The sequence below is a fragment of the Pan troglodytes genome, chromosome X, assembly GCF_028858775.2.
Source record: "Pan troglodytes isolate AG18354 chromosome X, NHGRI_mPanTro3-v2.0_pri, whole genome shotgun sequence".
Classification (NCBI taxonomy): domain Eukaryota; kingdom Metazoa; phylum Chordata; class Mammalia; order Primates; family Hominidae; genus Pan; species Pan troglodytes.
The window spans coordinates 134103073-134118542 of record NC_072421.2 but is presented as its reverse complement, the minus strand read 5'-3'; the positions used below and the strand labels follow the sequence as shown (position 1 = coordinate 134118542).

General features: G+C 41.7%; 1 protein-coding gene across 12 annotated transcripts in view; it reads left to right on the top strand.

The window, feature by feature from the left end:
* Nucleotides 1-14199, top strand: part of ARHGEF6 (Rac/Cdc42 guanine nucleotide exchange factor 6) — a 116211-nt gene extending 102012 nt beyond the window's left edge. For 3 of the 12 annotated variants that reach the window (XM_016944275.3, XM_016944271.3, XM_063804792.1), the window contains 8 exons: nt 84-221; nt 1800-1820; nt 3039-3132; nt 4666-4755; nt 7634-7733; nt 10217-10271; nt 11583-11688; nt 11959-14199. In XM_016944275.3, the coding sequence (XP_016799764.2) occupies nt 84-221; nt 1800-1820; nt 3039-3132; nt 4666-4755; nt 7634-7733; nt 10217-10271; nt 11583-11688; nt 11959-12014 (660 nt within the window). In that variant the 3' untranslated portion in view covers nt 12015-14199. Of the gene's footprint in view, nt 1-83; nt 222-1799; nt 1821-3038; nt 3133-4665; nt 4756-7633; nt 7734-10216; nt 10272-11582; nt 11804-11958 lie in introns of those variants that run through there. The other 9 variants (XM_016944272.3, XM_063804793.1, XM_054676526.2 and 6 more) reach the window with 8 other exon arrangements.
* Nucleotides 14200-15470: the final 1271 nt, after the last annotated feature.

Genomic DNA, 15470 nt, shown 5'->3' with positions numbered 1-15470 from the left:
GCTAATCCAATGAAGCTATTGTTGTTCTCTCACTGTGTGGCACAAGGTCGGGTTCAGATGGCAGATTGCCAGCATCTCATCAGACATTTTCCCAGTCTTTTAGCTCTACCGGACAGCCCCGAGGACCCTTGGAGCCTCCTCAAATTATAAAACCGTGGAGTTTAAGTTGTCTACGACCTGCACCTCCACTTAGACCATCAGCAGCACTAGGTTATAAAGAGGTAATTTTGCTACCTATGGTATAAAATGCTTCTGACAAGTTAATTTCGTAGCTTATTACAAATAGTTCTGTGGGAATGTGCTAGAATTTAAGATAGATGGTATTATGTGAGTCAGTCTTGAATTGCCAGACTCAGTGATTTGTTTGATTTCTTAATTTTCCATTTCCCATTGTCCATCTGCAAATATGTACTGAATATCTACAGGATCTATGTGCACTGCCTGAGTGTTCCCAGTCTCCTCCTGAAGTGCCTCTGGTTTACCTTAATGATTATTATGATAATCCTTTAGATTTGTTAATAATGTACACAAATCTCAAACAAGAGCCACTTCATTGTAGTTGAGTTGCCAATGAAGCAGACCTAATTCAGCATTTGGGATCATTTTGATCAATTTGAACCAAATTAGTAAAGTGCTATGGGACCAAACTATGAGTCCAAACTATAAAAGTGATATTTGCTGCAATTGGAATGAGAAAAGAATTTGATGAAAGCAGTGTCTTTTAAAAAGAGGCTTCTCAGAGACAACCTTAAAGGCCATTTGATATTTGGGTAGTGTGGGGATTTAAAGGTTTTGTGTATTTTTTTTTTCTCTCAAAGTTGCAGTCAGAAAGTGTCACTCACTAGCTTCTGTAACTGTGTGGAGTATTACTTTTCCATCCAAACAGTGGCTTTATCCCTAACCTGTCTCAAATCATTTCAGATTTCAGAAATGATGCTCATTTATTAGTAACTGTTCTTTAAATTGGTCTTGTTGAGTGAAGATTAAGTTTGTGACAGTTATGAGATGAGTCTTAGAATTATGGGGCAAAGGTGGCTTATATTTCTATATCAAACGTGTGTTTTGATGAGTGATGCAGACTTAGCTCAATTTTGAGTGTTTTGATTGAAACCACCATGCTTTTGTTTCGATTAATTGTTGCTACCAACTCTAAGTGCAGTAAAAATAGGACAATATTTGGACACTGGAGGATTTTTTGATCCTTTCAACTTGACATGATAGGACAAACAACCCTCGAACTGAATCTTTGTTATATAACTCTATTTAGAATTTGGTCAGGAAGCAGTCCCACAGATTTGCTTTGGAAATTTACCTGCAATTCTTGCAATCATCCAATTTTCTTCTTTGATTATGTAAACCAGGAGTGCCACTTGATAGTTACCTAGGCCCCCTTTTTAATGATGGATATTTTGTAATTATCAGTTACTAAGTTCAAATTAAGGGTGAGCTTTGAAGAGTAAAGTTGACTTAATCCTTCACAAAACTAATCTATTAAAACTAAGGCATGATCACTTCGTTTCTGCTGGGGGAAGAGAGTTATTAATATATTCCTACTAGATAGTATGTATTTCAGTTGTTTTCAGCATTTGTTATTCTGCACAGAACTGTATTCCTCGGGCTTTTGCATGATAATATTGCATCTGAAACTAATGTGGGAAATGTGATTATATTCCCTCTGTGTAATTTATGATAACACTAACATTTCAAATGTTGTTTTAGAATTATTGATAAGTGGATTTGGTCATTATAACCATCGACCTCTCACGCTCATCTTCTCTTTCTTTACATATTCATTTTAGAGGATGTCTTATATCTTAAAGGTAAGGGTAGTACAATATCTTTGGCTTACAGTGACATCATAATGCTGTACTGTAACCTTTGATGAATGAAGCTTTCCCTTATGCTTGTTTTGTCCCTTGTTATAATTGGTGGCTAAAATATGAAGATGCAATTTTGACATGTAAGTACTTTGTTCAAAAAGCAGGCTTGTGTGAAATACATATAAAAATGTCATAATGCCCTAAAATGCCCATTTTCCTGTGTTTTTTTTTAAATTCTGTTTTTTCCTGTTATTTTTGTCATGTGAGAGTTTTTCATATCTGTCTTGTTTTCAAGTGTAAGTACTGTGGCTAAGTGAAATAAATTAAATGATTTGTTTCCTATATTTTTAAGGTACTATTAATAATTAATATCCATGCTCCATGTATACACATTTCTTGGAAAATTGGGATTAGGTGATCATGAGAGTTTTTTCCTAAGTCTAAGGTCGTAATCTGTTTACAGATTATTGGATTAAGGATTAAGGATATTGACAATGAGTATTTTTTTGACCTGCTGGTTACTCATATGGCAAAAACAAATTCAATACATTTATTTTGTCTACTAGTTAAATACATGGCTTTATATATGGATAGTTAAGTTTGGCTGTGGGTGTGTTACTTCTAACCCAAAATTATTTTTTAGGAAATCCTTCATTTGGTTCTTCTCTTTGACTGCGGAAAAATGGCTTAGTCTCTCTGCCTTAATTTTTCTGTCTCACAAATGGAAATTATATTCTTATTTGTGGGACTGTTTCTAAGGCAGAATTATTTAAATAGCTTTGAAGCTCTTTGAAAAGTGATCATTACTACATTAGTGGTTACAGTGGTTATTTAGTTCCCCTAAAACTGTATCAGTGGGGAACGTAAACCAAATTAGGAATACTGTTACGTTTTTAGGGTTGACATCCCTTACTTTCTCTGCAGATGGTTCCCTAAAGCCATTTGGCCTCCTGGAGAATCTGCCACATCCTCAGTAGGCACACTCCACTCTTAGTCCCACCTCTGTGCAAATTGAGAGGATAATGTCATTGCCTCTGTTTTATTTAACCTTTTAGAGTTTATTGGAACCATTTTAATTGTGCATAGAATTAAACATTGATGTACTCCTAACTGAGACTGTCAAAATAAGAGAGAGGAATTCTACTTAGTTTCATTCGTGCTTTTACTTTTGTTTTTGAGGGAGAATTTTAATTCATTAAGAAACCTCTGTCCTCACAGGAGTCTAGTAAAAGCCCTAAAACGATGAAGAAATTTCTTCATAAAAGGAAGACTGAGAGAAAACCATCGGAGGAGGAATATGTGATTAGGAAAAGTATGTGTTTTGTACTTTCTGAAAGTTGTTTATGGATAAATTAACATGAGAATCTTCTTTTATGTGAGGATTTATTTGAAAGCAGATGATTGGAGCAATTTTTTCTTGACATCGTCTTTTACATATAAAGAAGAATGCATGGAAAGCTTTGGTCACTTCTTAAACATTTGAATAAGCTTCTTACGGCTGCACTTCATGTCATCTTAGGCAGATGTCATCTGTATCATTTTTGTGTTGAGTATTTTGCCTCACCTGGTTTAGAACCTCTAAAGGGACCCATTTCCTATGGATACATTTTTTCCCTCTTAGTTTCTGATACTTGAGATATTTTTCTGCAGGGAGATAGACTAAATAGACCCGAAGGCTGAAGTCCTTCCAGAAGTCCCATGCTCAGTGATGCTCTCAGTTACTCAGGGAATCAGCCTGCCCACATCTAGAAACATGGTTTCATTTGGAGACAGACTGCAAAGTCAGTCAGCCAGTCGATATGGACATATTTGGCTATAAGGCTGTGAACAAGGTACTTTGGGACACAAGGTACTTTGGGACACATGTGAAGGAGTAAGTGATGTCTCACAAAGAGGTGACAGAATTGTGTGTATCAGCTGGGAATATAGTTTGGATAAATATTTGCTCCACTTCAGCTTTGGCATGCCCCACCCCCCACCCCACACCTGGTTATGCACACTGGCGTGTTCACAGGGTGCTGCCTGCCATCCAGCCATTGCAAGAATGAGTTTGGAGTAGAGGAGAAGGGAGAAGGGAAAATGAGTGACTATGCTGACTGGTTAGAAAATTGGGTGGGGTTGGCCGGGCGCGGTGGCTCATGCCTGTAATCCCAGCACTTTGGGAGGCTGAGGCGGGCGGATCACAAGGTCAGGAGATCGAGACCATCCTGGCTAACATGGTGAAACCTCGTCTCTACTAAAAAAAATACAAAAAAAATTAGCCGGGCGTGGTGGCGGGTGCCTGTAGTCCCAACAACTCGGGAGGCTGAGGCAGGAGAATGGCGTGAACCCAGGAGGCGGAGCTTGCAGTGAGCCGAGATCGCGCCACTGCACTCCAGCCTGGGCAAGAGTGTAAGACTCCGTCTCAAAAAACAAAAAAAAAGAAAACAAAAGAAAATTGTGTGGGGTTAATGAGGGAAAGCTTCCTAAAGGTGAGCCTTGAAATTTAAAGGAGAGGAAGGCTGGGGTATATTGATGGGAGCTAAGCTAGCAACAAGCTCAGTGCTGTGATTTTGGCCTCACTGAGACCACTGACAAAACACCGCCCCCCCACCCCGGTCCCAGTGTAGAGCTCTGGGCTTCAGGAGTAGGCCCTCCACTAAGCTGAGCTCACTGAGGCTGACTCCAAAGCTCCATGAGGATGCTGTCACTCTTCTCCATCACCAGCGTTGGACAGCTCTTTCTCCTGCCTTTCACAAACTCTACTGGTCAGAGAAGCCAGTCCCAGGCAGTGGAGTGTGCTGCATCATTTTGAGGGTCCAAAAGCATATATCTGTGAAAAGTCATGATGAATTAAATTTCATAGGTACAGCTGCTCTGGAAGAGGATGCTCAAATCCTTAAAGTGATCGAAGCCTACTGCACCAGCGCAAATTTTCAACAAGGCCATGGCTCAAGTAGGTTCCCCCAAACTACTTTCTCTAGTGAGTGACGTTTCTTCCTTACTGTTTAGTGTCTTTTAGAAAAAGAGAAAAGCAACCCGGATGGGTTGCAGGGTGTGGAAAGCAGGTGACTTGGTGCAGAGGAGTGGTGCAGGACTGCATCTTTCAGATAAGGTCGTTTTAGCTACCAAGCGGTTTGTTTACCCACTGTTGTTTTTCACCCAGAAAGAGAGATGCAAGAGTAAAAGAGTTGGAGGTGATAGAAGTGAAAATTTTTTTTTAAAGTTGTTCTCCTTTGAAGTACACAGATACCTTCACCAACACTAGTTAGGAATTAAAGGGCCTAGAGAGTTCCTGTGTCTGTGAACTGATGCTAATCTCTTCTTATAGGCAGATTTGGAAAGGAAGTCAAAATACTATCTTTGATCAGCTGCATATTTAAACGAACAATGCTTCACCAAACTCAAGTTTCAAAGTTGCTCTGAAAATCTGGAAAGGTAGCTGCTTAGCAGAGGTTGTCCAAAATGTATAAAGTTGATCAGGGAGTTATTAGGTTAGGGTATTTCCCCAAACAACTTTCAGGTTACAAACTGAAAGCAAGATAATATTTTCTGATTCATCTTTATGCTTTTAAAAAGACAGGTCACTTCGATTATGTCTTTTGTCTCCCATTATTATAGACATTCAGAATACCTTTTGTGAGGTTTTTGCACTTGCATAAGAAATGAATACTCCATAGTACTCCATTTTGGACATCCAGTGACCAATCATTTGAATGTGGGAGGGGATTTCTTAGGTGCCTTGACATATTCTTTGAAAGTAATGCATCTCTAAGGCTGACATAAAAGAAGCATTCTACTGGGCATGATGGCTCACGCCTGTAATCCAGCACTTTGGGAGGCCAAAGCAGGCAGATCCCTTGAGGCCAGGAGTTCAAGACCAGCCTGGGCAATATGGGAAAACCCTGTCTCTACTAAAAACACAAAAGTTAGCCGGGTGTGATGGCGCACACCTGTAGTCCCAGCTACTTGGGAGGCTGAGGCAGGAGAATCTCTTGAACCCGGGAGGTGGAGGTTGCAGTGAGCCAAGATTGCACCACTGCACTCCAGCCTGGGTGACAGAGTGAGACACCATCAAAAATAAATAAATAAAAGAGAGCGAGAGAGGGGGGAGAGAGAGAGAGAGAGAGAAAGAAAGCATTCAATGATTCAATGTGAAAGTTGACGCATTTGGCCATGAAGAGAGGACTGTCACACTCTGCTTCACAGAGAAAACCTGGCTGTGGCTTTGGGCATGCATAGCTCTGATAACATGTTTCAAGGAGCCAGGAGAGGAAAGTGAGGGCAGCTTTAGTTTTGAGAACTAGAGAAGAGAGGGGGACAAAGAGATACCAGAAGCATCCCTTCTACAAAATCTGACCTCATCTCCTCCCGCACCACCTATTTTTATATTTGACAGAGTGGATGGGTCTGCAACTGGGAAGTGCAGCCAGATATTCTGGCTTAAAAAGACACGTCTTCACCCTGGCTCCCTACCCAACCTTTTACATGTGGAAGATGTCTGGCACTGTGCTTGTCACACAGCAGATCATTTAGCATCGTGGTGACCTCCTATCCTCTATCCCTCTCTAACCAGAAGCCCTGTTTCTCTAGAACTGACTGCCCTCGGCTCTTACTGCATTCAGCCAGTCATTCAGTCAGTTTGCTTTCCACTTATATTCGTCCCTTGGTATCTGCAGGGGATTGGCTCCAGGACCCCCAGAGATAACAAAATCTGACGATGCTCAAGTCCCTGATGTAAAATGGTGGAGCATTTGCTTATCAGCTCCATATATCTTCCCATATACTTTAAATCATCTCTAGATTGCTTATCATACCTCATAAATGTAAATGCTGTGTAAATAGTTGTTATACTGCATTGGGTTTTAAATTTGTATTGTTTTTTGTTTTTTCTGAACATTTTCAATGCACGGTTGGTTGAATCCACAGATGTGAAACATGCGGATATGGGGGGCCACCTGTATTAAGCACCTACAAAGTGCTAGGCCCTGGAGAAGGCAGAGACACATCTCACCTCAAGAAAGGGGAGGTGGTCAAGTGAAGGCAGTGAGTGTGCACACCTCTGAAGGAACTTGGCCTAGAAGAGAGGAAGCCAGTGGCTCAGGGAGACCCAAGATTAAGCACTTGAGCTCTGAGAGGGAGGATCCAGAGTGAGGGAGGTGCAGGAGAGCTGTTTGGTTGGGCCCCCATGCCTGTTCTGTCACCTCTTCTGTCCCAGAGCCTGGAGACATTCTGGGCAGAGGACACCTACATCTTTGCTGATGATGTGATAATCTCCAAACCTCACTCCACCCTTGATGAAAATGGTCTTAGGAGACATACCTACCTTACCCTATAAGACTGTAAAGAGAACAAATGGGGGTGATGATGCTTCTGAGGCCCTTTAAGCACACTGTGTTTCAGTGCAGTGCTACTGTCAACCTTTTACTACAATGACAAAACACCGTAGCATAGGATGTAGTGTGTCCTTCCTTGGAGATTTGCAGGGAAGAGTGATCACTGGTCAGCTCTTTGCTCTGGAGGAGGCAAAACAGGAAAGAATGGAGGTCTTGGTTGTGGACAGGTATTACAGGGGCTCTTTTGCATTATTTTTCTGAATACAAAACGCTTCCCACCTCGGGAAGATTGAATCAGTGTATTTGGCCATTTAGAATTTCTCATGTCAGGAAAATTTAGTCAGCAAATGATGGGTGACTGTCCTCTGGGTGTAATGTAGCAACATGCTATGAACAAAGACCCTTCTGTAACAATAGTGGAAAAGAACTAACACCCACTATTTCTACTCTTCACTAGTAACTCTCCCTCCTCCTCCCTCTTGCAACCCTTGTTTGTAGGTACTCGAAAAGATTCCATTCCACAAGTCCTACTCCCTGAGGAAGAGAAACTCATCATTGAAGAAACCAGAAGCAACGGCCAGACCATCATGGAAGAAAAGTGAGTAGAGCAGGCAAAACCTTGCCTAGTTTCTCTTGGGGCTGGCAAGAAGGTCTGGTAGGACGGGGGGCTCCTGGAGAGTCTATGATGAGGGACAACTCCTCCTTACCTGGGAATGCGGCCTGCTTTGCTGTGCATGCATGTGGGAGACTTTAGAGGGCTGCCCACTAACAAATGGAAAGAGGAAGGAAAAGCAGCGGTGACAGAGCCCTCCAAGGCAGCTCCAGCTGGCAGCTGCCCCTGCAGCCAGCTCCCCATCCAGTAAGCTGCTTCTGAGCACATGGGAACATCAATGCCCTGGATGGGTTTAGGAAGTGGCTGGGAATTCCAGCCACAGAACCAATTTCCTTGCCCGGAGAGATGCCACTCACATGTTTTGAGTCAGAAGCTGTGCTTTCACATTTTTGACATCATTTAAAATCCTACAGCAATCCGGTTAGATAAACATTACTCTCACCACTTTCACAGATAAAGAAACTGAGGTACAGGAAGTTCAGGGAAATTATGTCTCTGACTTACCTTTACACAGTAGTGTGGGTGACCTAATGGGGGAAAATCAGGTTAAGTACCTTCTGGCTCATAAAATTAACACAAAGTAGCCAAATAATTCATTTGTCTAAACTTGAGTCATTTCTGAAGTCAGGCCTAAATTTGCATAGGACAGCATATTTCAAGGTGCTTGGCATTGTCAATGCATTTTACATCTGGTGTGTGAAGTGATACAGCAAAATGGTTAAGTACTTGGGCTCAAGCAAAAAACAGTGTGGTTCAACTCCCACTTCTGCTACTCATTAGCTGTGTGACCTGGGGCAAGTTGCTTCACCTCTCTGTGCCTCAGTTTCCTCATCTGTAAAATAAGGATGACGGTAATGCTTTCAGAGTTGTTGTGAGGTTAAGTGAAATAAGTATAAAGGCTAGCTCAATAAATAATGATAGTTAATTCTTATTATAACGATATTCATTTTTACAACTTTGTGAGGTTTTCAGAAAATGTGCTATTATCCCCATTTTACATGTAAAGAAACTAAGACCAAGAGAGGATGAGAAGGAAACTGGTTCCCAGAGAACAGAGGACTAGTAAGTGGCAGGATCAGAACCAAAACTTAGATCTCCAAAATCTTTGTCCAGGGAGAGACCCAGAGAGGAAAAGGCTGTTCTGCAACCCAGTAATTACCAAAAAATTACTTTTTTGGGTACTGTATGGTTGAGATATTCCAGAAAGAATGCCTCTGACTTTGTGTCATGTGCAGTCAGAGAACTGGGAAGGGCAATGTCATAGCACAAATACTGTAGACTAGGCAATCTTGTGATACCTCTCATTATATGATAGGTGATGTTCATTCCTGCCCCAAAGCTAGAGAAATCAAAACCTTATGACGGGAATTGAAAACGTCGAACTCCTAAAAACAGAGAGCAGAATGGTGGTTTCTAGGGACTGAGGGGGAAGGGGAAATGGGGAGATGTTGGTCAAAGGGTACCAAATCTCAGGTATGCAAGATGAATAAGTTCTGGAGAACTAATGTACAGCATGTTGACTACAGTTGGCCCTCTGCATGCGTGGGCTCTGCATCTGTGGATTCAACCAACCCCAGATCAAAAAGATATTCAGAAAAAAATGGATGGTTGCATCTGTATTGAACATGTACAGATTTTTTTCATACCTAGTAAAGTTTTTCTTTTTCCGGCTTTGTTGAGGGATAATTGACAAAGGTGTACAATGTGATGTCTTGATATATGTATGCACTGTTATACCATATTGTTTTTTCCTAAGAAATATGGTATAACAAATATTTACATAGCATTTACATTGTATTAGGTATGATAAGTAATCTAGATATGATTTAAAGTGTATGGGAAGATGTGCATTGGTTATATGCAAATACTATGCCATTTTATGTTAAGGACTTGAGCATCTGTGGATTTTGGTATCCATGGGGGTCCTTGAACCAATACCCCATGGATACCGAGGGAGGGAAGACTGCATAGTTTACAATGGAGTATACTTGAAGTTTGCTAAGAGTGTAGATTTCCACCACACACATACAAAAGGTAACTATGTGAGGAGATGGATATGTTAATTAGCTTGATTATGGTAACCACTTCACAATGTATACATATATCAAGACATCACATTGTACAGCTTTGTCAATTATCCCTCAACAAAGCTAGAAAAAGAAAAACTTAGTGACGGGCCCTAGTCTCTTGTGTTTTGTTCACCCAAGCTGGGAAGTGAGTAGAAAAGGAGGAGGGAAGTATAGAAAAGGTGTAATGACATTGCATTTAGCTAAGCATGTGTGGTGGTGGTTGTTCTTCCATCAAAGTCAAGAAGATGGAAACCATTTAGAGCAGTACCATTCCCAATCAGCTAGAAAGTCCACTGTTTTTCAGGATCTGTATTTTTATAAAGTGGCTTTTATTGTTAAGTATTTTAACAGTACCTCAGTGCAAGCCATTTGTCTCTGAATTTTATCTTTATTTTCTAGGAGCCTTGTTGATACTGTTTACGCCTTGAAGGATGAGGTCAAAGAACTGAAGCAGGTAATAAAATATAAAATCATTTTCTCGGGTAATAGAACCATTCTCTTTTTCTTGCCTCACGCTGCTCATGCTTTCAGGGAAGGCCTAGGAGCAAGGTAGCAAGGGGGGATTTTTGTTTTCCTTGTGTCATCAAGGTAGGTTTTGTTGATTTTATCATGTAGCCTTGAATTTAAATTTCCGAGGCTTGCTTGTATTTCTATGTAGTAGTTCACAATAGAGTCCCAAAGTTAGTTACAACTTTCCTGTTCTCTGACATCCATAAACAGACTTTAAGAAAAGACTAGTCATTCATGAGTGTGTAAGTGTAAAGAGAACCATTCATCATGGTTTGTGGGCTTTTCTGCCGATGTGGCCCAGTGCTCCGTGATGCACACTGTGCCTTGTGTGTGAGGACTGACTGTATCTGGTGACAGAGTGAAGGATGGATGCGAGGGGAGAGAGACCAGGGACTAGAAGACCACTTAGGAGGTTCTTACAAAACTCAGGGTGAGACCTGTCAGAGTCCTGAACTGAGGCAGGGTAATGAGGCTGGGGAGGAGGAAACGAATGTAAAGGATGGCATACTGCAGAGTTTGAACCTATGGACGAGGATAATATGATTTTGAGATTAAGAAAGAGCCAGGGATTAAAGATGAAGCTTCTTCCCAGGGTGTCTAGTTGCATATGGTGGTGCCCCTTCATGGAGATCAGTAATCACAGGAGGAGGAGAAGTTTGGGGTGTTGAGAGAGATACTGAGTTCACTTTAGGACCTGATGGGTTTAAGGTGCTTGTGACATATCTAGGTGGAAATACCAAGCTGCTGCCAGGTAATCTCAGGTAAGTGAGAGGATCACTTAAGCCCGGGAGTTTGAGGCTGCAGTGAGCCATGATTACACTGCACTCCAGCCTGGCAATAGAGTGAAACCCCATCTCTTAAATAAAATAACAATAATAATAATAATAATAAGAAGAAGAAGAAGAAGAAGAAATACCAGGCTGACAGTTGAGATTGTGGACCCGATTCTCAGGAGACGAGGTCAGTACCAGAGATATTTGGGAGTCCCCTTAATAGACACTTGGGTTGAAACAGAAGTGACACTAAGTGAAAAGCAAGTTAAATTAGAAGAGGATCAGGGCAGGGAAGAAGAATCCAAAAGGTTTCCCAGAGATAGGCAGGAGAATCGACAGGCTGCTTTGTCATAGATGCTGAGGGAGGGAAGGTCGAGGAAAGAAAGAGAGTCAGTGATGAAAGCTGCCCCGAGGATGAGCAGGAGGAGCCCTTGGAAGGGCCCCCCTCTGTTTGATAATCAACAAATCTTTCCCCATCATAGGAAAATAAAAGAATGAAGCAATGCCTGGAAGAAGAATTGAAATCAAGAAGGGACCTAGAAAAGCTGGTGCGGAGGCTTTTGAAGCAAACAGATGAGTGTATTCGAGGCGAGTCCAGTAGCAAGACCTCAATTCTTCCATAACCATCACTGTGCCACTGGGTGGAGTGTGCCTTCAGGGCATCTTGAAATGTCCCGCTGAATGATTTGACTCAGTTTGCTCACTTCTTTGGCTTTTGTTTTGTGTTTGAGTCTCTCTCTCTCTCTCCCTCTCTCTTCTCTTTCTCTCCCCGCTGTGTGCGTGTGTGCGTGCACGTGCGCGCTTGGGCATTTGCTGTTGTTTGGTTATTGGTTGGTTGTTCATTTTTTTTTTCAACAGGTGAAAAAGCAGGAAGTGGTGGTAGAGATGGCCTCAGAGTCTTTTCCATTCAGTAAGAAAGAGAAAGGGAATGCAGGCCAGTTACTTAAAAGGTCTTCAGATTGCCTTCAGTTCACAGTGCCTCTGCAACAGCCATTGCCCTCAGGTCACATTCTTTGGGCTGGCTGCCCTTGCAAAGCAGCTGGCCAAGGCTTATTAAATGTGAACCCAACTTTTCCCCCAGTGCTTTCCTGTACCTGCAAGCCTCTTAGTACTTAATTTACCGAAGGCAAATCTTCCAGACTATGGCTTGAGTAGGATGAAAGACAAACACATCTGCCCAATGATCCAGCTGCCCTTCCTTAGACCATCACATGCCTCCCCTCAATCACAGGTTTTAAAATTACTGCCCTATGTTGTCTATAAGACCAAGAAAACTGTAGTACCCTTATTCCTTTTGTGTCATGTAAATTGTAACTCAGGGGGGCAGAAGCTCTGGTCACCCACACCAACACCAAATCCATCAGCAAATTCTACTGGACAATCCTCCCTTTTAGTAGCAGAGTTGACCGCCTTTTCCCATTGCATGATAGGTTTCTTTCCCTCATTCTGCCTAGTGTGTAAGTTTTCTATTTCCCCAGTGCTTTTAGCCAACCTTACCAAGTGGTGTGTAAACTAGTATGTATGTGCTTTGCTTACTTTTTAAAAAAATGTAGTTAGACTGTGAGGAGTTACTTTATGTATGCTGCATATTCAAACTGTGATGTTTTATCCTTCAAAACAATCTGCATTAAGAAGATATTGTGCCCTAGTAGACAGCTTTCATTCACTTTATTACTCTCTCATATATGCTGTGAGAAGTTGTAATATTAATTGGCCTCTTTGGGTGGGACTCTAAGCAGTATTTGCAGAAATATGCTTCTGGTCCAATTTGTACATCCAGAACAAAAGGGCCCCTCTAGTAGCTGTGTGCTGGATTATTCGGGACTGATTAACTCAAGTTGCTCATTGAATCACATCATCCATTTTATCCCAGAAACTAGAACTGTGAGAAACCAGGTTTAGAAGACAGTCACAGAACAGCACACATCCAAATTCAGCGCCATTGAAAGTTGGCCTAAGGCTCAGTGCCACTCACCCCTCCCTCCCCAAAAGACAAGAGAAATTTGGCCAGATGGGGAAGGTCACTGGAAATTGAGGCCAAAGGGCTGATCAGAATTGCCTTTATAATATATTTGATGGATGCCTATAAATGTGGGTTTTGCAAATGTTGTTTAAAAACCAAACTTGAAGCCAGGCATGGTGGCCCACACCTGTGGTCCCAGCTACTCAGGAGGCTGAGGTGGGAGGATCATTTGAGCCCAGGAGGTCAAGGCTGCAGTGAGCTGTGATGACACCACTGCACTCCAACCTAGGTAACAGAGAGACACCTCTGTCTCTGAAAAAACAAAACTTGAAGTTTGAAACCCCCAGCTTGCTGAGGAGCCCTTTTTATTTTTGGTACTGAGAGTCTCAAGGTCCCATAGCTACATGGTACAGGGCTGTTGTCTGCTTGCTGCACAGCAGAAATTACACCATCCACAGGAAATGGACTATTCTTGCAGTCCAACATCAGCCAACCACACACAGCCGTGTTTGGAAGCTGAAGAGTAAAGAAATTTCTAGGAATGGCTGTTGTTCTGTTTTTTAGCACAGCCATTTAGATATAACATCCTTCACTTAAAAATTAAAAACATCAGTACTACCACCACCAACAACAACATCAACACAGATCTTCACATCTGCCCATTCTGTGGTTAGTCAATGGCTTGCAATAAATGTGCAAACTGCATCTATAGGAAACATTTTTGTGATTACGGAATACTTTAGTTGATTGCTGAAAATATTGAAAGGTCTTCATTTTACAGTGATGAGTACATATGCATGTTTCGGGGACTAGGCCCTTCTGATGAGGGGCCCTTGGTACTCTGGATAACGAAGCTTGTGCAGAGTGGTAACCATGCTTACACACTAAACTATAATATAAAGGAAATGAAGCCATGTTAATCTGAGAGCAGTGTCGCCATAGTTGTGTTGTTTACAATACTCTATAAATGGGTTCCTGTTGCCCTGTAATTAAACTGCTGCCCGTAGAGGCCTTTCAGTTCCTTTTCTGTCCTGTCCCTTCTTAACACAAGCTCAAATTTTCTAACTTGTTTTTATTTTGAAGACTTTTAAAATGGACATTTTCAATACATAAAAATAAACAGTGCTTTATAAAAATAAGTCTTTTGCTTCTTTTTTTGCTAGTCGGTGTGCAGAAAGATTTCTTGTGCTGTGTCAGCTTCCTCTCCCATTTCCCTCATTAGCTAGTCTGCTCTCACCAAGCCCTCTAGCCAGTCTCAACCTTTTTCACTCAGGGCAGATGACATTTGCTCCCAACTTTACAGAGATAATACATGCCCTGAGACAGAACCTTCCTTAACTTCTCTACCTCTCTTCTTCTGGCCCAAACCTATAAATTATATCCCTGCTCACCATCTGCTTTTTGATATTAGAGAAAGATGTATTTTCCTGCTCAAGCTTATCCCTTGATATTTATTCCTGTCCTGATTCCTCTTTGAATTTGGCAGGATTTTGTCAATCAGTGATAATCCTATATTTTGACCACAGTTGGAATGCTGGTGTCAGCACTCAGGATGGAAATATTCGTTCCACTTAAAGATTGATGAGGTGGAAATTATCTGCTGCTCCACATGCATTCTTACCCCTTTTCTGTTTCTTTCCAAAAACATAAAGGCTGAAAAATCAATTTCCCAGACTCCCTTGCAGCTAGGATTCTGGATAAAATGTGGGTTCAGATACATGTTCACTTCTGCCAACAAAATTTGGAAGGCTTAAGTTGGGCAGAGGCTATCTTCTTGGGGTTTGGTGGCCAGCAGGTGATTCCAAAGATGTGTTTGTGGCTTCTGTACTCCACATTCCAGTGTGTCTATTCACAGCTTTGTGAGTGAGAGACTGTAGTGGTGGCAGCAGCCTCCTAACATGTGGATCACAACTGCAATGATATGACCTTGAAGCCATTAGTCCAGTGGCAGCCTCCTGACTTCCCCTGACTTCCACTTATGTAGCCCAATGGTTTTGTAGACAACTGATTATCTTTCTGCCTGAGATACCTTCAGTGGTTTATGATTCCTGCTCTGAGCCAATAGATAGAACATGGCATCTCATGTGTGCTAGGCACTGTACTAAGTGGTTTACACGATTAAGCTCATGTAAGCCTCACAACAACCTTATTAAGTATTTACTATTGTTATCTCCACTTAAAAATGAACAGAGGCACAGAGATGTTGAGTAACTTGCTAGTACATGGTGGAGCTGGAATTTGAAACCTTAGTCTGTCTGACTCTCGGACCCATGCTCTCTCTATCACGTATCCTCCTGCACACTTGGTACATGCTAAGGTTCCTACCTTAGCCATCCACCTTTGTGAAGTCACTATTAAGCTTATAATTGACAAATCCATCGGCTTTTCGATCCTCACCTTGACGTCT